The 16502-nt window shown below is 40.4% G+C and overlaps 1 protein-coding gene across 1 annotated transcript; it reads left to right on the forward strand.

Moving 5' to 3' along the window:
• The first annotated feature begins 6798 nt into the window (after positions 1-6798).
• On the forward strand, positions 6799-8688 carry LOC127952058 (uncharacterized). The gene is made up of 5 exons (XM_052550319.1): positions 6799-6932; positions 7514-7834; positions 7938-8261; positions 8395-8487; positions 8633-8688. Exons 1-5 carry the CDS (start codon positions 6872-6874, stop codon positions 8686-8688), a joined length of 855 nt encoding a protein of 284 aa, XP_052406279.1. The 5' UTR covers positions 6799-6871.
• The last annotated feature ends 7814 nt before the right edge of the window (positions 8689-16502 follow it).

Consider the following 16502-nt stretch of genomic DNA (forward strand, 5'->3'; position numbering starts at 1 on the left):
CTTTCACTCCGTGGCGCCGCGTGAGAGAATCTTAACTAGTGTTTGTGTTCTGGGCTGCCATGCTTCCAGTGAATGGGTGATACACTGGTTGCTAACGGCCAGCCCCTCCTCCAAGGGAGCCTTACTTCCCCACCCGCTGCTCCACAAATATCAAATAAATAAAGAGTTGAAAGAAGAAAAAGGAAATTTTCGCCACAGCGGGCATAAACCATTCACACTTACCACGCTCACCCAACAAATGCTCACGCAACAAACGCTCGCTCACGCACGTGCACGAGAGAGAGAGAGAGAGAGAGAGAGAGAGAGAGAGAAGAGTGAGTATGTTTGTGTGTGTGTGTGTGTGTGTGTGTGTGTGCGTGTGAGAGAGATAGAGAGAGAGAGAAGAGTGTGTAAGTGTATGAGAGAAGAGTGTGTGTGTGTGAGAGAGACAGAGAGAGAGAGAAAGAGGGAGAGAGAGAGAAGTGTGTGTGTACAGTATTGTTCAAAATAATAGCAGTACAATGTGACTAACCAGAATAATCAAGGTTTTTCGTATATTTTTTTATTGCTACGTGGCAAACAAGTTACCAGTAGGTTCAGTAGATTCTCAGAAAACAAATGAGACCCAGCATTCATGATATGCACGCTCTTAAGGCTGTGCAATTGGGCAATTAGTTGAATTAGTTGAAAGGGGTGTGTTCAAAAAAATAGCAGTGTGGCATTCAATCACTGAGGTCATCAATTTTGTGAAGAAACAGGTGTGAATCAGGTGGCCCCTATTTAAGGATGAAGCCAACACTTGTTGAACATGCATTTGAAAGCTGAGGAAAATGGGTCGTTCAAGACATTGTTCAGAAGAACAGCGTACTTTGATTAAAAAGTTGATTAGAGAGGGGAAAACCTATAAAGAGGTGCAAAAAATGATAGGCTGTTCAGCTAAAATGATCTCCAATGCCTTAAAATGGAGAGCAAAACCAGAGAGACGTGGAAGAAAACGGAAGACAACCATCAAAATGGATAGAAGAATAACCAGAATGGCAAAGGCTCAGCCAATGATCACCTCCAGGATGATCAAAGACAGTCTGGAGTTACCTGTAAGTACTGTGACAGTTAGAAGACGTCTGTGTGAAGCTAATCTATTTTCAAGAATCCCCCGCAAAGTCCCTCTGTTAAAAAAAAGGCATGTGCAGAAGAGGTTACAATTTGCCAAAGAACACATCAACTGGCCTAAAGAGAAATGGAGGAACATTTTGTGGACTGATGAGAGTAAAATTGTTCTTTTTGGGTCCAAGGGCCACAGGCAGTTTGTGAGACGACCCCCAAACTCTGAATTCAAGCCACAGTACACAGTGAAGACAGTGAAGCATGGAGGTGCAAGCATCATGATATGGGCATGTTTCTCCTACTATGGTGTTGGGCCTATTTATCGCATACCAGGGATCATGGATCAGTTTGCATATGTTAAAATACTTGAAGAGGTCATGTTGCCCTATGCTGAAGAGGACATGCCCTTGAAATGGTTGTTTCAACAAGACAATGACCCAAAACACACTAGTAAACGGGCAAAGTCTTGGTTCCAAACCAACAAAATTAATGTTATGGAGTGGCCAGCCCAATCTCCAGACCTTAATCCAATTGAGAACTTGTGGGGTGATATCAAAAATGCTGTTTCTGAAGCAAAACCAAGAAATGTGAATGAATTGTGGAATGTTGTTAAAGAATCATGGAGTGGAATAACAGCTGAGAGGTGCCACAAGTTGGTTGACTCCATGCCACACAGATGTCAAGCAGTTTTAAAAAACTGTGGTCATACAACTAAATATTAGTTTAGTGATTCACAGGATTGCTAAATCCCAGAAAAAAAAAATGTTTGTACAAAATAGTTTTGAGTTTGTACAGTCAAAGGTAGACACTGCTATTTTTTTGAACACACCCCTTTCAACTAATTGCCCAATTGCACAGCCTTAAGAGCGTGCATATCATGAATGCTGGGTCTTGTTTGTTTTCTGACAATCTACTGAACCTACTGGTAACTTCTTTGCCACGTAGCAATAAAAAATATACTAAAAACCTTGATTATTCTGGTTAGTCACATTGTACTGCTATTATTTTGAACAATACTGTATGTCACAAATCATTATAAATTATTTCTTCAACTTAATAAAATATCTTATTTTACTGCAACTATTTTCTGATTCTTTATCATATTTATAGTGTGTGATTAATAAATATCTACCTCACATATTTAGATTTTGGACGTGTGGTCACTTTATATCTTATATCAGAATAAATTATATAACTGTTAAGCCTACTATGAATATTAAAATACGCTGAACCATGTGTCCTGTATCATAGATACATGAATGACCTTTGTAGCAAAAAAACCTGTCAAAATCCGTTAGGTATTCAGTGAGATATGATTAATTAAATGCGCTGACAGCTCATTGCACCTGGCAAACAAGTTACACTAAAAGGAGCTGACGACCGGTCCAAGATGGTGGCTCCACGGCTTGACTGTGCCAATAGGCAGTAGCGTTCGATAGGGCATCTGCCTATATTATGTCTATGGCTGTGTCCAAATTCAGGGTCTACATCCTTCGGAGTACTCATTTGAAGGATGTTACGTCCATAGGCGGAAATCGCGGGGGGGGGGGGGGGGGGTGTCGGGGGGGTCCGGACCCCCTCTATGTGAGGGTTGCCCCCCCCTAAAATATAATTGAAATATGTGTATTGTAAATAATATAATGATACCTAATTAAACTAATTGTGTAAGTAGTAAAACAATACAAATGCAAACTGAGCAACAACAAAAAAAGTTGTAAACATCTCGAGTTCCCCCTGCTTTGCCTCACATTGCTTTGGTCCACTGCCTGCTCCCCTTTTACCTCACCACCACCGACAAACACACAGTCCGGTCGGGTGCGAGAAAACAACGTGTTTCAGCTGTTGTGGAACTCCAAGTCTGTTAGCGATTATAACAGGCGTTTTATACAGGCGTTTACCTAGCTTGTTTAATAACGTCTTACAAACACCCATAGTGTAGCCTACGCATATAAAAGTCTTGTACGTTAGATTAGACCAGTGCGGGTGCGCATTTAGATTTTCCCGCGTTCACTATGATTTAGTCGGTTTCAGTGGCGGCTCGTCGGGTGAGGCAGGGGAGGCACAGTTCACCCAAATTTTGAGGTGAAAATGAGGAAGATTTAATGTTATTAAAATTCACTATTCATTTCAGTTCATGTCTCAGAATGTATATATTTTTGTTTGTAATTTCACAGTTGTAATACCATTACACGAAAGCTCCGCTTTTCTATCGCGAATGTGCCGAATCTGCTGATGTAATTACAACCGATAAGTGAAAGAGAAGGAGAGGGGGAGGCCAGGGGAACCAATCAGCATCGAGTGTTCACTTTCAGCGCTGAGGAGTGCTGAGAAAAGTAACATCATAGAGGAGGCTAGCCTCCCTTCTGGTCATGCTTCTGGTATATCAACCAACCATCATAGAGACGTAAATTATGCTATTATTATGCTATTAGTTTGAACCTGATTTTATACAGTCTATTGAACGTCTCCCGGAGCGGCTGGGCTGATAATTTACCAAGTATTTATAATGAGTAGCAATATTGAATATATTTTCTTTACGGTTTCTGACTAAAAGCTGCCAAAAAGCCATTTTAAAGTGGTTAAGCAAATAATAATAATAACAATTGGCAGGGATCCCCAGACCAAAACAATTAGTTTGCCTCATCTATTTTAAAATTCACGAGCCGCCACTGGTCGGTTTATTTCATTAGAGTTAGGTTAGAGCGCAGTTGTTCTCCAGATATTAGCATAACAAATTTGATTTAGATTTTTATAAAAATTGAATAAACAAGAAGTTAATATTAAGTGCATTTTAGGCACCATATTGCCTGTTTTAGCTCTATTTCACAAACGAAAAAAGTTGAAAACTAAGTTACAGCAGTTATAGCACTAATTGCGTATTTGAGAAACACACTGAGGAGGTGTTTATTAACTTAATGAATTCACTTTTTGAACAAATTAGTCATTGACATAATAAATAATTATTATTTATTTATTTTTTTTCCCGTCTTTCACGTCTATACCGATCTCACTATACAGTTGTGTGAGGGTGTATGTCTAAGATTGTGTATGCCTTAATTTTGCTAGGCATGGCAAATGTTTTTATATATGCATGTTTTAATTATAACTGTAAAGCGACAACATTGCTATTAAATGTGCTATATAAATGAATAAAAGTCGAAGTTAAGTTCAAATTCCATTGTATTTTGGTGGCTGAAGAATGTTTTCGTCAATTTAGTCAGCTTTTTCATTGAACAAAAAAGAAACTTTGACAAGAATGATAATGGAACGCTCTCCATGCAGTAGTAAGGCTTTCCTCTCTGTACACATTTCCTTAAGTACAATTTTGCCTGTTTTATTGGTGTCCCCTTCAAAACTTGCTCATGAGAAATGTTATGTTTATTGTCCCCCCCAACATTTAGATGAGATTTTCGCCCCTGACTTTCGTAAACTAGCTTCTTCCTTACTGCCTGTGTGAATATCCCCTTACACAAAGCTAATTTGTTGGTGATTGAAGCTGTTTTAACGCTTCTAAGGACGAAAGAGCAGACAGAAGTGTTTATAAAGCTCCAGGGAGAGAACGATGAGCTCTTCACCCACGTCTTAGCGCTGTCACGGTTGCTAGGCGACAGGATATGAGCAACGGGTAAGGGAGGGAACTGAAAGAAGGGTAGGCTGTCCAAATTCACAAACACCGACTTCCGGTTTTTGCGGTCGTCGGAGGACCCCTCCTCCTTCAACCGGGTAGGAAGGATCCTAAGGAGGATGCAGACCCTGAATTTAGATAAAGCTTATGTTTAAATGTCTATGGATATAAAGCCAAGACCTCTGCTTCTTCTCCCAAGTTGCATCGACACATTACTGCCACGAGTGCCGCCAATTGTTTGGGGGTGGAATTGCATCTGTGATCGTTGTGAAGAATTCTCCGGTTGCTCTTCTCTTTGATGATTGATGGAACGGGGGCCAATCAGAGGCCTCTAGAACCGCCCCTGTCAGTCCTGCTCCTGGAGGGACACTTTCTGCAGCTTAATTAAACACACCTGAATCAGCTAATCATGGTCTTTGAGTTCACTTGAACATCACAGCCAGGTGTGTGAATGAGGAACCCTGCTTCACATAAAATCACTCAAATAAACACTTTAGAAACACTGCACCAATTAAACTAACAGTGAATTCGTAAAGCTCAGCTGTAGAAACCCAGTTAAAGAAAAGAAGAGGAACGGTGATATGACTGTGAGAATTCACAGCATCATCCATCCATACCGCTGTGTTCATAGATGATCTCAGATCTGTGTGGGTTAAACCAGTCCAAACCGGGTTCAGAGATGATCTCAGATCTGTGTGGGTTAAACCAGTCCAAACCGGGTTCGGAGATGATCTCAGATCCGTGTGGGTTAAACCGGTCCAAACTGGGTTCAGAGATGATCTCAGATCTGTGTGGGTTAAACCAGTGCAGTCAAACTAACTGCAGAAACACTCTTCAGAAAACACTAGAACAAAAAACACAGTGAAGCAGCTTCACAGAAAACTAAAGGAATGAATGGAAAGGTGATGTTCTGTACTCTTAAAGATGTCTCTGAGCAGCACGTGTTTGTTTTCATGCTGATGTATGTATGTGTATGTGTATGTGTACTGGCTTGTGTTGTGTTCATGCTCTCTTGTTTTCTGCCTTGTTCAATAGTCTCTATGTAACGGTGTTTAGTAATTGTGCAAGTGTGGATGTTGGGATGGGTCAAAAGTTTGGTCAAAGGTTTGGTGTCAATATACGAAAGCATTGAAGAGATAAAATCATTTTGACATTGTGCCATCATGATGTGTTTAACAATAACGGTTTGGTATATCAGAAAGAAATCCATAACTTTGTGCCAGCCAGGTCTGGAGATGATCTGAATCGAGTTGTTTCACAAAAATCTAACAAGAAGTAGCTTGATCAGAATGACACATAAATTCATCAGTGTCTCACATGAACACCTCACATGTGCTTCACTCAACACCAACCAATCATGCTTTAAAGAGGCCAAAGGTCAAGTTATAGCTTTTGAACAATTTGCTTTTTTTTCTTTTGTACTGTGCAATACTGTATTTACAACCACAAATACTTACAGTAAAAAAAAAATAGTTTGGTTTCAATTTTGCTTTTATGTTCATCTCTCTATTAAGTTACTTTCAATCTTGTACAGAAGTGTAGACAGAAGCTCATGAAAGAAGAGCTTTTGTATAACTGTTTATATGATAAATCCAAAAATATAATGTTATGGCAAAGGTGTGTGCAACATTAGACAAAACATAAGACAAATGTTTTCTTCAGAGATATGTTTGTGGTATTTTGATTTCAGTGCTTCATTTTGCAAGAGATGTGAGGCATTTTGCAGTTTGTGTGTGCATTTCTTGGATTTGTGTGTAAAAAAAAAAAGAGGCAAAGTTTTGAATGTGTTAAAAAAGCATCCTACTTCATTTTCTATAAGTGAGTTGTGGATAGTGGAAACACAACCCAGTTTTATCACTAATTACTAAATGATTTTATTTCTAGAATTGAATGGCATGCAGGAAACTACTGAAAGAAGTGAAAGCATCAGTAATGTATTTAGATTGTGTATAGATCAAATGAAGTTAACAATATTCAGTTCTGACACATTTCACACAATGTGAAGCAGCTCTTCTCCATCACACACTGACATTGTGTCATTAATAGCAGCTTTAGCATGATTTAAACAGATCAGAGGAAGTGAACAAACACAGGAAGAGCTGAGAGTATTTAGAGAGAGAGTTGAGAGAATATAATGAAGAGGAAGACTGACAGAAAGAGAAGATGGCTGATAAGTGTCACTTGTGTCTGCTGGGACTGATCTTTCTCTCTTCACTTCTCACAGGTAAAGACATCTGTGTTTTCTCTTCAAGACAGTTAGTGAATTAATCTGAGAAAGAGTTCATCTGAACATGATCACTTTATTATTGTGTTACAAACAGAACATACTGGATTATTCCTGAACGCACTAAAACTAGATGCTTTCACACTCAAACATCTGATGCTGAATTATCTTCATGTTAAGAGTGTGTTTGTGATTCGAACAGCTCTCTGATCAAGAAAAACTGTCTATTCTGGAGAGTGTGTTTGCATTAAACTTCTGTCTTGCTTGCCCCTTTATTATTTATTTCTGTTGTTATTCCTGTATTGCTGTAGATTATTATAAACAGTTTATTCTGGAGAGTGTGTTTGCATTAAAGGGTTAGTTCACCCAAAACTGAAAATTCGAAAGAAGAAAGCTGTACACACCTAGGATGTCTCGAGGGTTAGTAAAACAGGCTAATTTTCATTTTTGGGTGAACTAACTGTTTAAATGAGGAAAAAAGACTGCATGATCTGATTCTTCAGATTTATATGCTGCTATGTTTCACATCATCATTTATTAATATATAGTATAATAATCACTCATGTGTTCTTGTGTTTCAGGTCTCAGTGGAGTGGATGATGCTCATATGTTCATCAGTTCTGGTGAAGATGTCCGTCTGCCCTGTAATAATGCTCTTACTGACTGTAAATCAACTTCATGGATCTATAACAGATTCAGTCATTCACCAGCAGTTGAACTGATCATTGGAGGGAGAAAGAAGACAGACACAGAGAGACATGAGAGACTGAGTCTGGAGTCTGACTGCTCTCTGAACATCAAGAGCGCCACAGAAGAAGATTGTGGAGTATACTTCTGCAGACAATATGTGAATAATCAACGGCAAGGAACTTATGCTCGTGTTTTTCTGCATGTTCTTCATGGTAATTTTAGGATTATATGGTCAATTTAAAAAGATCAAATTCTACATTTAACTTCTCGTGATGATTGAAGAGTGTGTGATGTGTGTGTTATTCTGTGTTTCAGTCTCTTCACCATCCTCACAGACTGAGATCAGTGCAGGTCGCTCTCTGACTCTCTTCTGTCAGTTGTATTCATATTCATCATATCCTCAAGTCTCTTGTGATGATTGGATCCGTTCTGAGGGAATTGATCTGTTCTGGGTGAATCAGGCTGGTGTTAAACTGACAAACTCAGACTCCAGATATCAGATATCATTCTCATCAGATCACTGTATCTTCTCTCTGAATACAACAATCCTGAATGAAGATGAAAACAGAGAGTGGAGATGTGAAGTTACTCACAGAGATCAAGTCAAGACCTCAGTCTCATACACTGTCAAGATCTCAGGTGAGAAAACAATCTCACGATCAGATATTGAAGAGTCTTAGATGTGATAATATAATGATAATGTTATTTATCTGTTATTGTGTGTTAACTAATTAACATCTTCTGTATTCTGATGCATCTGAACATCTTTCAGCTCGAGCTGATTCAACAACAGCAGTGACTTCAGTCTACATCACAGACTCAACTACAACAACAACAACAACAACATCAACTACTTCTACACCAGGTACAGTCAGAAATACACAGTTCTACTGAATCCTCTATTGTCCATGTTAACTGAAAATCACTTCAACTAAAAAAGTTGTTTAAATAAAGTGTCAAAGGAAAGACCTGTTAGTGTTTAAAGTTGAGATATTTTTGTCTTTACACAGAGTTTTGTTCTGAAGAGTGGAGCGAGTGGTTAGTTTATGAGAGAGTTGTTGGCTGACAATGATTTTATTTGGTTTTACATTATCAAGTAAAACAAACATATACAAAAGAAAACTTTTTACTGAAAGAGTTTTTTTATCTAATTTACTTCAAGTACTTTCTAGTAGGCTACAAACAACTTAACTGTAAATTGTAGGAGCTACTTTAAACACTTGGAACTATTTGACACTTAGTTTTTAGTCCTGGTATTACATACCTCCCCAGTCTAGGGGGATGGGAGGGAGTAATAAAGAAAATGGAGGAAAAATGGAGGGAGTTTTTCCCTTCTACTGACTCACACAACCACGCAAGTAACGTGAAAACAGAATAGAATTTATTAAACACAAGGAAGCAAGTATAACTTCAGGAGGGGTCCAGGCCAACATAACAAACAAAACCTACTAACTCCCAAAAACAAACCTAACTAACCTACAAAATAAAAAGAAAACAAATGACAAAAGATTACCCTAACTCCCTAACTGATCTTAAACAGGAGAAAAAGTATAATCAAAATAAATAGCAACCACCTCCCTACAGCTTCCCATGAAAACAAAAGAAAACAAAAATAAACCTTAGCTCTAACAACAAAAGAAAATAACTCACGCTTGGGCTGAATAAGTCCTCCCACAAGAGGACCACTAGAAAGTCAACAAACTTCTAATCACAACAAAATCAGCTACAAACTTTAGTGACATCAGCAGAAGGTACTCTCGCTCCAAATTCCCCCCACTCCAGACATCGCAACTCTGTCTTTTATCGTCAAGCATTTCCTCTTGTGGGCCAATCAGGATAGGGCAGTCATCAGAAGAATCATCCACTAATTGGTCTTCACCTGTTAGTCCTTGTCAGCACTTGAGAGGGCGAGAGAAAAGAACACAAGGCACATACACAAGAGACAGTCCCAATTAAGTAAGCCCTGGGACGTAACACCCCCACCACGAGATTTCAAACTAACAAAAAGTTTGTAAACAACCCCCCCAACCCATTAGTACACTTAGTTTTCCACTGAATGGACCCTGGACAGGGCATCGGCCACAACATTCTCTGAGCCTTTCTTATGGCGAATATCCAGATGGTATCCCTGCACCATCAAGGACCACCGCATCAACCTCTGGTTGGAATTAGCCATTTGGGACAGGAAAACCAGGGGGTTATGGTCAGTGTTAACGATGACTGGGTTACTGTGATCTCCCAAGTACACTTCAAAGTGCTGCAAGGCTAGTAACAGTGCCAATGCCTCCTTTTCAATAGTGCTTTACCTCTGCTGGCACTTTGAAAACTTCTTTGAGTAATAGCACACGGGGTGGTCAATTCCATCACGGTCCTCCTGTAACAGCACTGCTCCAGCTCCAACAGCGCTTGCATCCACCTGTAGTTTAAACGGGAGGGCAAAATTTGGAGCAGACAACACTGGTGCATTACACAAAATATCCTTGGCAGCATTAAAAGCATGAGCACATTCTGAAGTCCAAACAAATTTCTTAGAGGTACTAAGAATGTCTGTAAGTGGGGAAACTACAGAGGCAAAGTTTTTACAAAAACCTCTATAGTAGCCGGTCATCCCCAGAAATCTACGTAGTTCTCTTTTGGTGGTAGGAATAGGAAATTCAACAACGGCAGATATTTTTTCCTCCACAGGACACACCTGTCCCTGCCCAACCTTTTTGCCTAAATAGGTAACAACAGCTTTGGCAAAATCACATTTGGCCAGGTTTAAAGTTAAATTGGCAGCAGCCAACCTATCAAACACACAGTTCAACTTTTCCACATGATCCCTCCATGTAGGTGAGAAGATGACAATATCATCTAAGTAGGCTTCACAATCTGTAACCCCGGACAATACTTCCTGCATAAGCCTCTGAAATGTAGCTGGTGCATTTCGCATACCAAAGGCCATGACCTTATACTGCAGAAAGCTGTCAGGAGTCACAAAGGCAGAAATCTCTGATGCTCGAGCCGTCAAAGGAACTTGCCAGTAACCTTTGAGGAGATCCAACTTGGTGACAAACTGCGAAGAACCCACCCGGTCAACACAATCCTCTAACCTTGGTAAGGGAAAAGAGTCAGGCTTAGTGATGGCATTTACCTTGCGGTAATCTGTACAAAACCGCAAGGAAGAATCTGCCTTTGGCACCAATAAACAAGGAGAACTCCAGGGACTCTTGCTAGGTTCCGCCAGTCCATGGTGCAACAAATACTCAACCTCCAACCGCATAACTTCTCTCTTTTTCGGGTTAACCCTGTAAGGATGTTGCTTAATAGGGACAGACATTCCTACATCGATATCATGAGATAACACTGTGGTTTGTTGTGGTACATCTGAAAATAAAGTGGCATGTTTTCCAAGTAGTTTAACAATATCCCTACTTTGCTCCTTAGAAAGGTGTACAAGATTAACCTCAAGGTTATTTAAAACATCAGAATTCTTCAGGCCAATACATGACATCTGAGCATCATTTACTACCAACCCATCTTGCTCAGGGCAGTAAGCAAGAGGCATAACCGGATGAATAATTTCAACAGGAGAAACAACGTGTACAGGCTTGGATGATTTTGACTCATTCCGGTCAACATAGGCCTTTAACATATTGACATGACACACCCGAGTCTTTCGTCTCCGATCAGGAGTTCGGATCACATAATTGGTTTCACTTAGCTGCCTATCAACAATGTAAGGTCCAACAAACTTAGTTTGCAACGCAGACCCCGGCACAGTGAGCAGAACCATCACTGAATCTCCAGACTGAAATTTACGAGAAACACTTTTCTGGTCATAACGAACCTTCATTCTAGCCTGAGCAGCAGCCAGATGTTCTTTAGCCACTTCACAAACCTTCTGAAGACGTGCACGGAAAGAGCTGACATATTCCTGCACGGTCACTGGTAATGACGGTTTAGAGACCAACTGCTCACTTAGCAATTTTAAGGGTCCACGAACTGTGTGACCAAAAACAAGTTCAGCTGGGCTAAACCCTAATGACTCTTGCACAGACTCACGTGCTGCGAACATTAACAAAGGCAGCCCTTCCACCCAGTCTTTGCCCGAAGCAAGGCAATATGCACGAAGCATGGACTTGAGCGTTTGGTGAAACCGCTCAAGTGCACCTTGTGACTGGGGGTGGTAGGCACTTGAGGTTTGATGACTTACTCCAAGTTCGGTCAATAGGCCTTTAAACAACTTCGAGGTAAAATTAGTCCCCAAATCAGTCTGTATGATTCTAGGCAAACCGAAGACAGAGAAGAACCTTACTAACTCCCTGGCAACAATGTTAGCTTTAAGTGATCTCAGAGGAACAGCTTCAGGGAACCGTGTCGCCGCACACATCATAGTCAGTATATACTGATGGCCCGATTTAGCCCTCGGCAAAGGGCCGACACAATCAAGAATCAATCTCTCAAATGGTTCTCCAATCACCAGAATTGGTTGTAATGGTGCTGGGGGAATCATTGCTTTAGACTTCCCAGCCACCTGACATACATGACAAGACCGACAAAATTCTGAAACTGTGGATTTCATGCTCGGCCAGAAGAAATACCTTGAAACCCTTTTGAAAGTTTTAGTAATACCCAGATGACCTGCGAGCACGTTCTCATGAGCCAATTTTAAAACCTGGTTTCGATAACCAGAGGGTAAAACTATCTGAAATAGTGTATTCCAGCTAGCCTAATCACTGGAAATACTAGACTTCCACCGTCGCATCAAAATACCATCATCCCAAAAAACACAACCTTGGCTTCAGGCTGGTCTACTTGATCAACTGCTGCATCAGCACAGTTCCTCAAGCTCTGATCAGACTTTTGGGCAGCCGCCAACTGTTCCCTTCCAACTCTTAGAGGACCTAGTTCACTGGTTTGATTGAACTCAGTACCTGGACTCAAATTACTTGGAGTAACAAATAACTTGCATTCCTCAAGTTCTAGAGAAGAATTCATAAATGATTTAGACAAGTCAATAACATCCTCAAACTTCCGGCTCTGAGCACGAGTCACTACACATGCAGGAAAAACTGAGGGGAACAAACTGGCAACATCAGACGTTGAAGATACAGGCTTCTCGATAACCAGTGGGATAGAAAAAACCTTACCACCAGCCAAGTCATTACCCAGCACAAGACCAACTCCCTCCACAGGCAGCTCTGAGCGCACTCCAAGCTCAACAACTCCTGAAACAAGGTCAGAGGTTAGACAAACGGTGTGCAGAGGTAACCTAACACATCCCAGTTCAATGCCACGTACTAAAATATCAGAGCCAGTATATGTTGCAGCAGAAAATGGCAATACGCTCTCCAATATAATAGACTGGGCGGCACCTGTGTCCCTGAGAATTGTAATTGGTCTTAACTCAGAATCAGCAGATAACGAGACAAAACCTGACATGAGAAACGGCTGGTACACTGAAGCAGCACTCATGCTTTCACTAACCTCAGAAGGGTTGACAAAAGCAACACTTTTTAGATTTTTTTGAATCATACTTGTGAGAACTCTCAGATTTTGGCTGGTCTGCCCGAACCAAATCAGTAACTGTATCCTCAGCAAGAGATCAGTTTCTACTCTGACGCACGGAAGGAAAAACGCTTCGGTGCGTTAGCACAAATTCATCAGTGATAACAGCAGCATCCGACAGCTTAGTTACCTTCTTCTCATTTAAGTGCACAACAATATTCTCCAGCAAACAACCTTTAAAGTCTTCCACCAGAACCAACTCTCGAAGTTGTTCAAATGTGGACACTTTACTGGAACAACACCATTTGTCAAAGAGATTCCCCTTCTCTCTGGCAAATTCTACAAATGTTTGTTTGGCTGCTTTTACATAGCCCCGAAACTTCTGCCGGTATGCCTCAGGTACTAATTCATAAGCTCTAAGCACAGCAATTTTAACAATGTCATAATCTAATGACTCTTCTATAGGCAAGGAAGAACAAACTTCCTGGGCTTTACCCTCCAAATTACATTGTAGGAGTAAAGCCCACATATCCTTTGGCCACCTAAGCTTCACAGCCACACGTTCAAATGTAGTGAAATAGGAATCTACTTCAGCTTCACGGAATTTTGGAACTAACCTGATATACCTGCTAACGTCAAAAACTGCTTCCCCTGCTCCATCACCAGGATTCAAAGCAGCTGGAGCAGACAGAGATGTACCCAGAGACCTCCCAGACAAAGGAAAAGGGGTAACTGGAACATTATCAGACAAATGCGGTGGAGCAACTAACCTACGCTCTCGTTCACGATCAATCTCTAATTCAAGCTCCCGCAATCGCAACATCTGATTATCATATTCCTGCTTTCTAACCAACAGATCTAATTCTTTCAATTTAACTGCCAATGGAAGCCCACCTGATGTCACTTCAGGCACAGGAACTGACTTTACATCAGAACCCTCAATAACAGGGGTCTTAACTCCATTCCCAGCTTCCTCAGACTCCTCAGGTAAAATTCCTTGCTCTACCAAAACTTTTTGCAATTCAGCTTTAATAATACGCTTGGACGCATGTCTGGAAACTGAAATATGAAAAAAGTCAGCCACTTGTAACAAGTCATCTTTCCGGCACTTGTCAAATACCTCAACAGTGGGACAAAGAGTAAATGAGACTAACTCAAAAACCATACTCACTCAACGTCTTCTCCACCAAAAGAAAGCAGCCAAACAAACAAGCTGACGAGCCCCCAATTTATTACATACCTCCCCAGTCTAGGGGGATGGGAGGGAGTAATAAAGAAAATGGAGGAAAAATGGAGGGAGTTTTTCCCTTCTACTGACTCACACAACCACGCAAGTAACGTGAAAACAGAATAGAATTTATTAAACACAAGGAAGCAAGTATAACTTCAGGAGGGGTCCAGGCCAACATAACAAACAAAACCTACTAACTCCCAAAAACAAACCTAACTAACCTACAAAATAAAAATAAAACAAATGACAAAAGATTACCCTAACTCCCTAACTGATCTTAAACAGGAGAAAAAGTATAATCAAAATAAATAGCAACCACCTCCCTACAGCTTCCCATGAAAACAAAAGAAAACAAAAATAAACCTTAGCTCTAACAACAAAAGAAAATAACTCACGCTTGGGCTGAATAAGTCCTCCCACAAGAGGACCACTAGAAAGTCATCAACAAACTTCTAATCACAACAAAATCAGCTACAAACTTTAGTGACATCAGCAGAAGGTACTCTCGCTCCAAATTCCCCCCACTCCAGACATCGCAACTCTGTCTTTTATCGTCAAGCATTTCCTCTTGTGGGCCAATCAGGATAGGGCAGTCATCAGAAGAATCATCCACTAATTGGTCTTCACCTGTTAGTCCTTGTCAGCACTTGAGAGGGCGAGAGAAAAGAACACAAGGCACATACACAAGAGACAGTCCCAATTAAGTAAGCCCTGGGACGTAACACTGGAAATGTAGAAATGTGACTTTTATGGTACTTGTTATATGACAACATAAAAAAATTGGGGACAGGATTTGACAAGGCTAAGTGGTCTTAAAAAAATAGTCACACTCAGGGTCTTCACGCTTAAAAGTGACTGCCATAGACAATGAATGGGAAATTGGCAAAAATACAAAAATACTGAGATTTTTTTGTGCGTACAATCTACAAATCAGCCACAATGCCTAACAAAAAGTAGGCAAAAGGGGTGAATCTCTAATGCTGTGTTTACACCAAACGCGAATAGAGCGTCTGGCGCGAATGATTTCAATGTTAAGTCAATGCAAAGGCGCGTTTACGCGCGTCTGGAGTTCTCGCGGCGCGAATGGGGCGTTAAGCGCGGCGCGGAAGACGCAAATTCGCCTTATTCGCGCGAAAACGCGCGTTAAGCACGAAAAATAACTTTTATTTCGCACCACAAAGCCATTAACATAAACTAGTGAAGAAATATATTAGACATCATGTCTGAAGCACTGAAATATATTTAAATATATTTTGAAAACACTGGTCACGCGCTGTACTGGAGCAGAGGAAGTCACCATGGAAACGGGGCGCAGCTCAACCGTCAAGCAGCTGAACAGACGCTGTCTGTCATCGTTGTTTTCACTAATTTCAGGTAAGTTTAATCCCTAAATTACACAATTATTACATAAAAGTGTCCCTGAAACTTTGTTTCATGTAAATGGCATGCTTTCTTTGAAAATTTACTTTATAGAAATGGTGTCTTCAGTGTCTTCAGAAAAAGTCCGTTAGCATCTCAACTGTAATGCTAACAACAAGAGGTAATGTTAACTTAATATGCATTTTCACAATATATTTCACCTACATCAGCATGAATCTGTAATTTTCTTATATATGTGTGTGTTTATATAATATTTTCATAATATATATGTGTGTGTGTGTGTTTGCCTGTTAGCAGGGTTCCCGCGGGGTCTTAAAAAGTCTTAAAAGCATTGAATTTATTAATTTGGAAATAATACCTTAAAAAGACTTTAAAAAGTCTTGAATTTTGATGTCCGGGTCTTAAAAATTGTGCTGTATGTAACTTCTATGCATTGTAATTTTCCTCAAAAGTTTCATTTGTCAATCACGATTATTTTGATTAAATGACGTAGTATAAATAAAGAGTGGCGGAACCAGTAATTCAGAACGCAACGCAGCCCCGGGTCACAGTCGAGCGGCAACCTCACGCTCTCTCTCGTGAAGCCAATAAGGAAGACAATTCATCGACTGGCTGCAGAAGAGAGTCAGTCCCATAGACTCCCCATGTTAAAATGTCCAACTTTACAGCAGAAAAAAAAACGTTTACAGCCTGGTTAAAAAAATACGTCGACGCAAAATATGCGCATCGATTCGTCGACCTGTTTTTATTTCTCTAAAAAACGTTTGCAAAACGTTTAC

The sequence above is a fragment of the Carassius gibelio genome, chromosome B3, assembly GCF_023724105.1.
Source record: "Carassius gibelio isolate Cgi1373 ecotype wild population from Czech Republic chromosome B3, carGib1.2-hapl.c, whole genome shotgun sequence".
Taxonomy (NCBI): Eukaryota; Metazoa; Chordata; class Actinopteri; order Cypriniformes; family Cyprinidae; genus Carassius; species Carassius gibelio.

Bases quoted from the DNA above. Each gene is read 5' to 3' on its own strand.
- LOC127952058 (XM_052550319.1), top strand. From the start codon at position 6,872: ATGGCTGATAAGTGTCACTTGTGTCTGCTGGGACTGATCTTTCTCTCT. The intron at 7,835-7,937 runs GTAATTTTAGGA...TCTGTGTTTCAG, and splicing joins TTTTCTGCATGTTCTTCATG to TCTCTTCACCATCCTCACAG. The intron at 8,488-8,632 runs GTACAGTCAGAA...GTCTTTACACAG, and splicing joins ATCAACTACTTCTACACCAG to AGTTTTGTTCTGAAGAGTGG.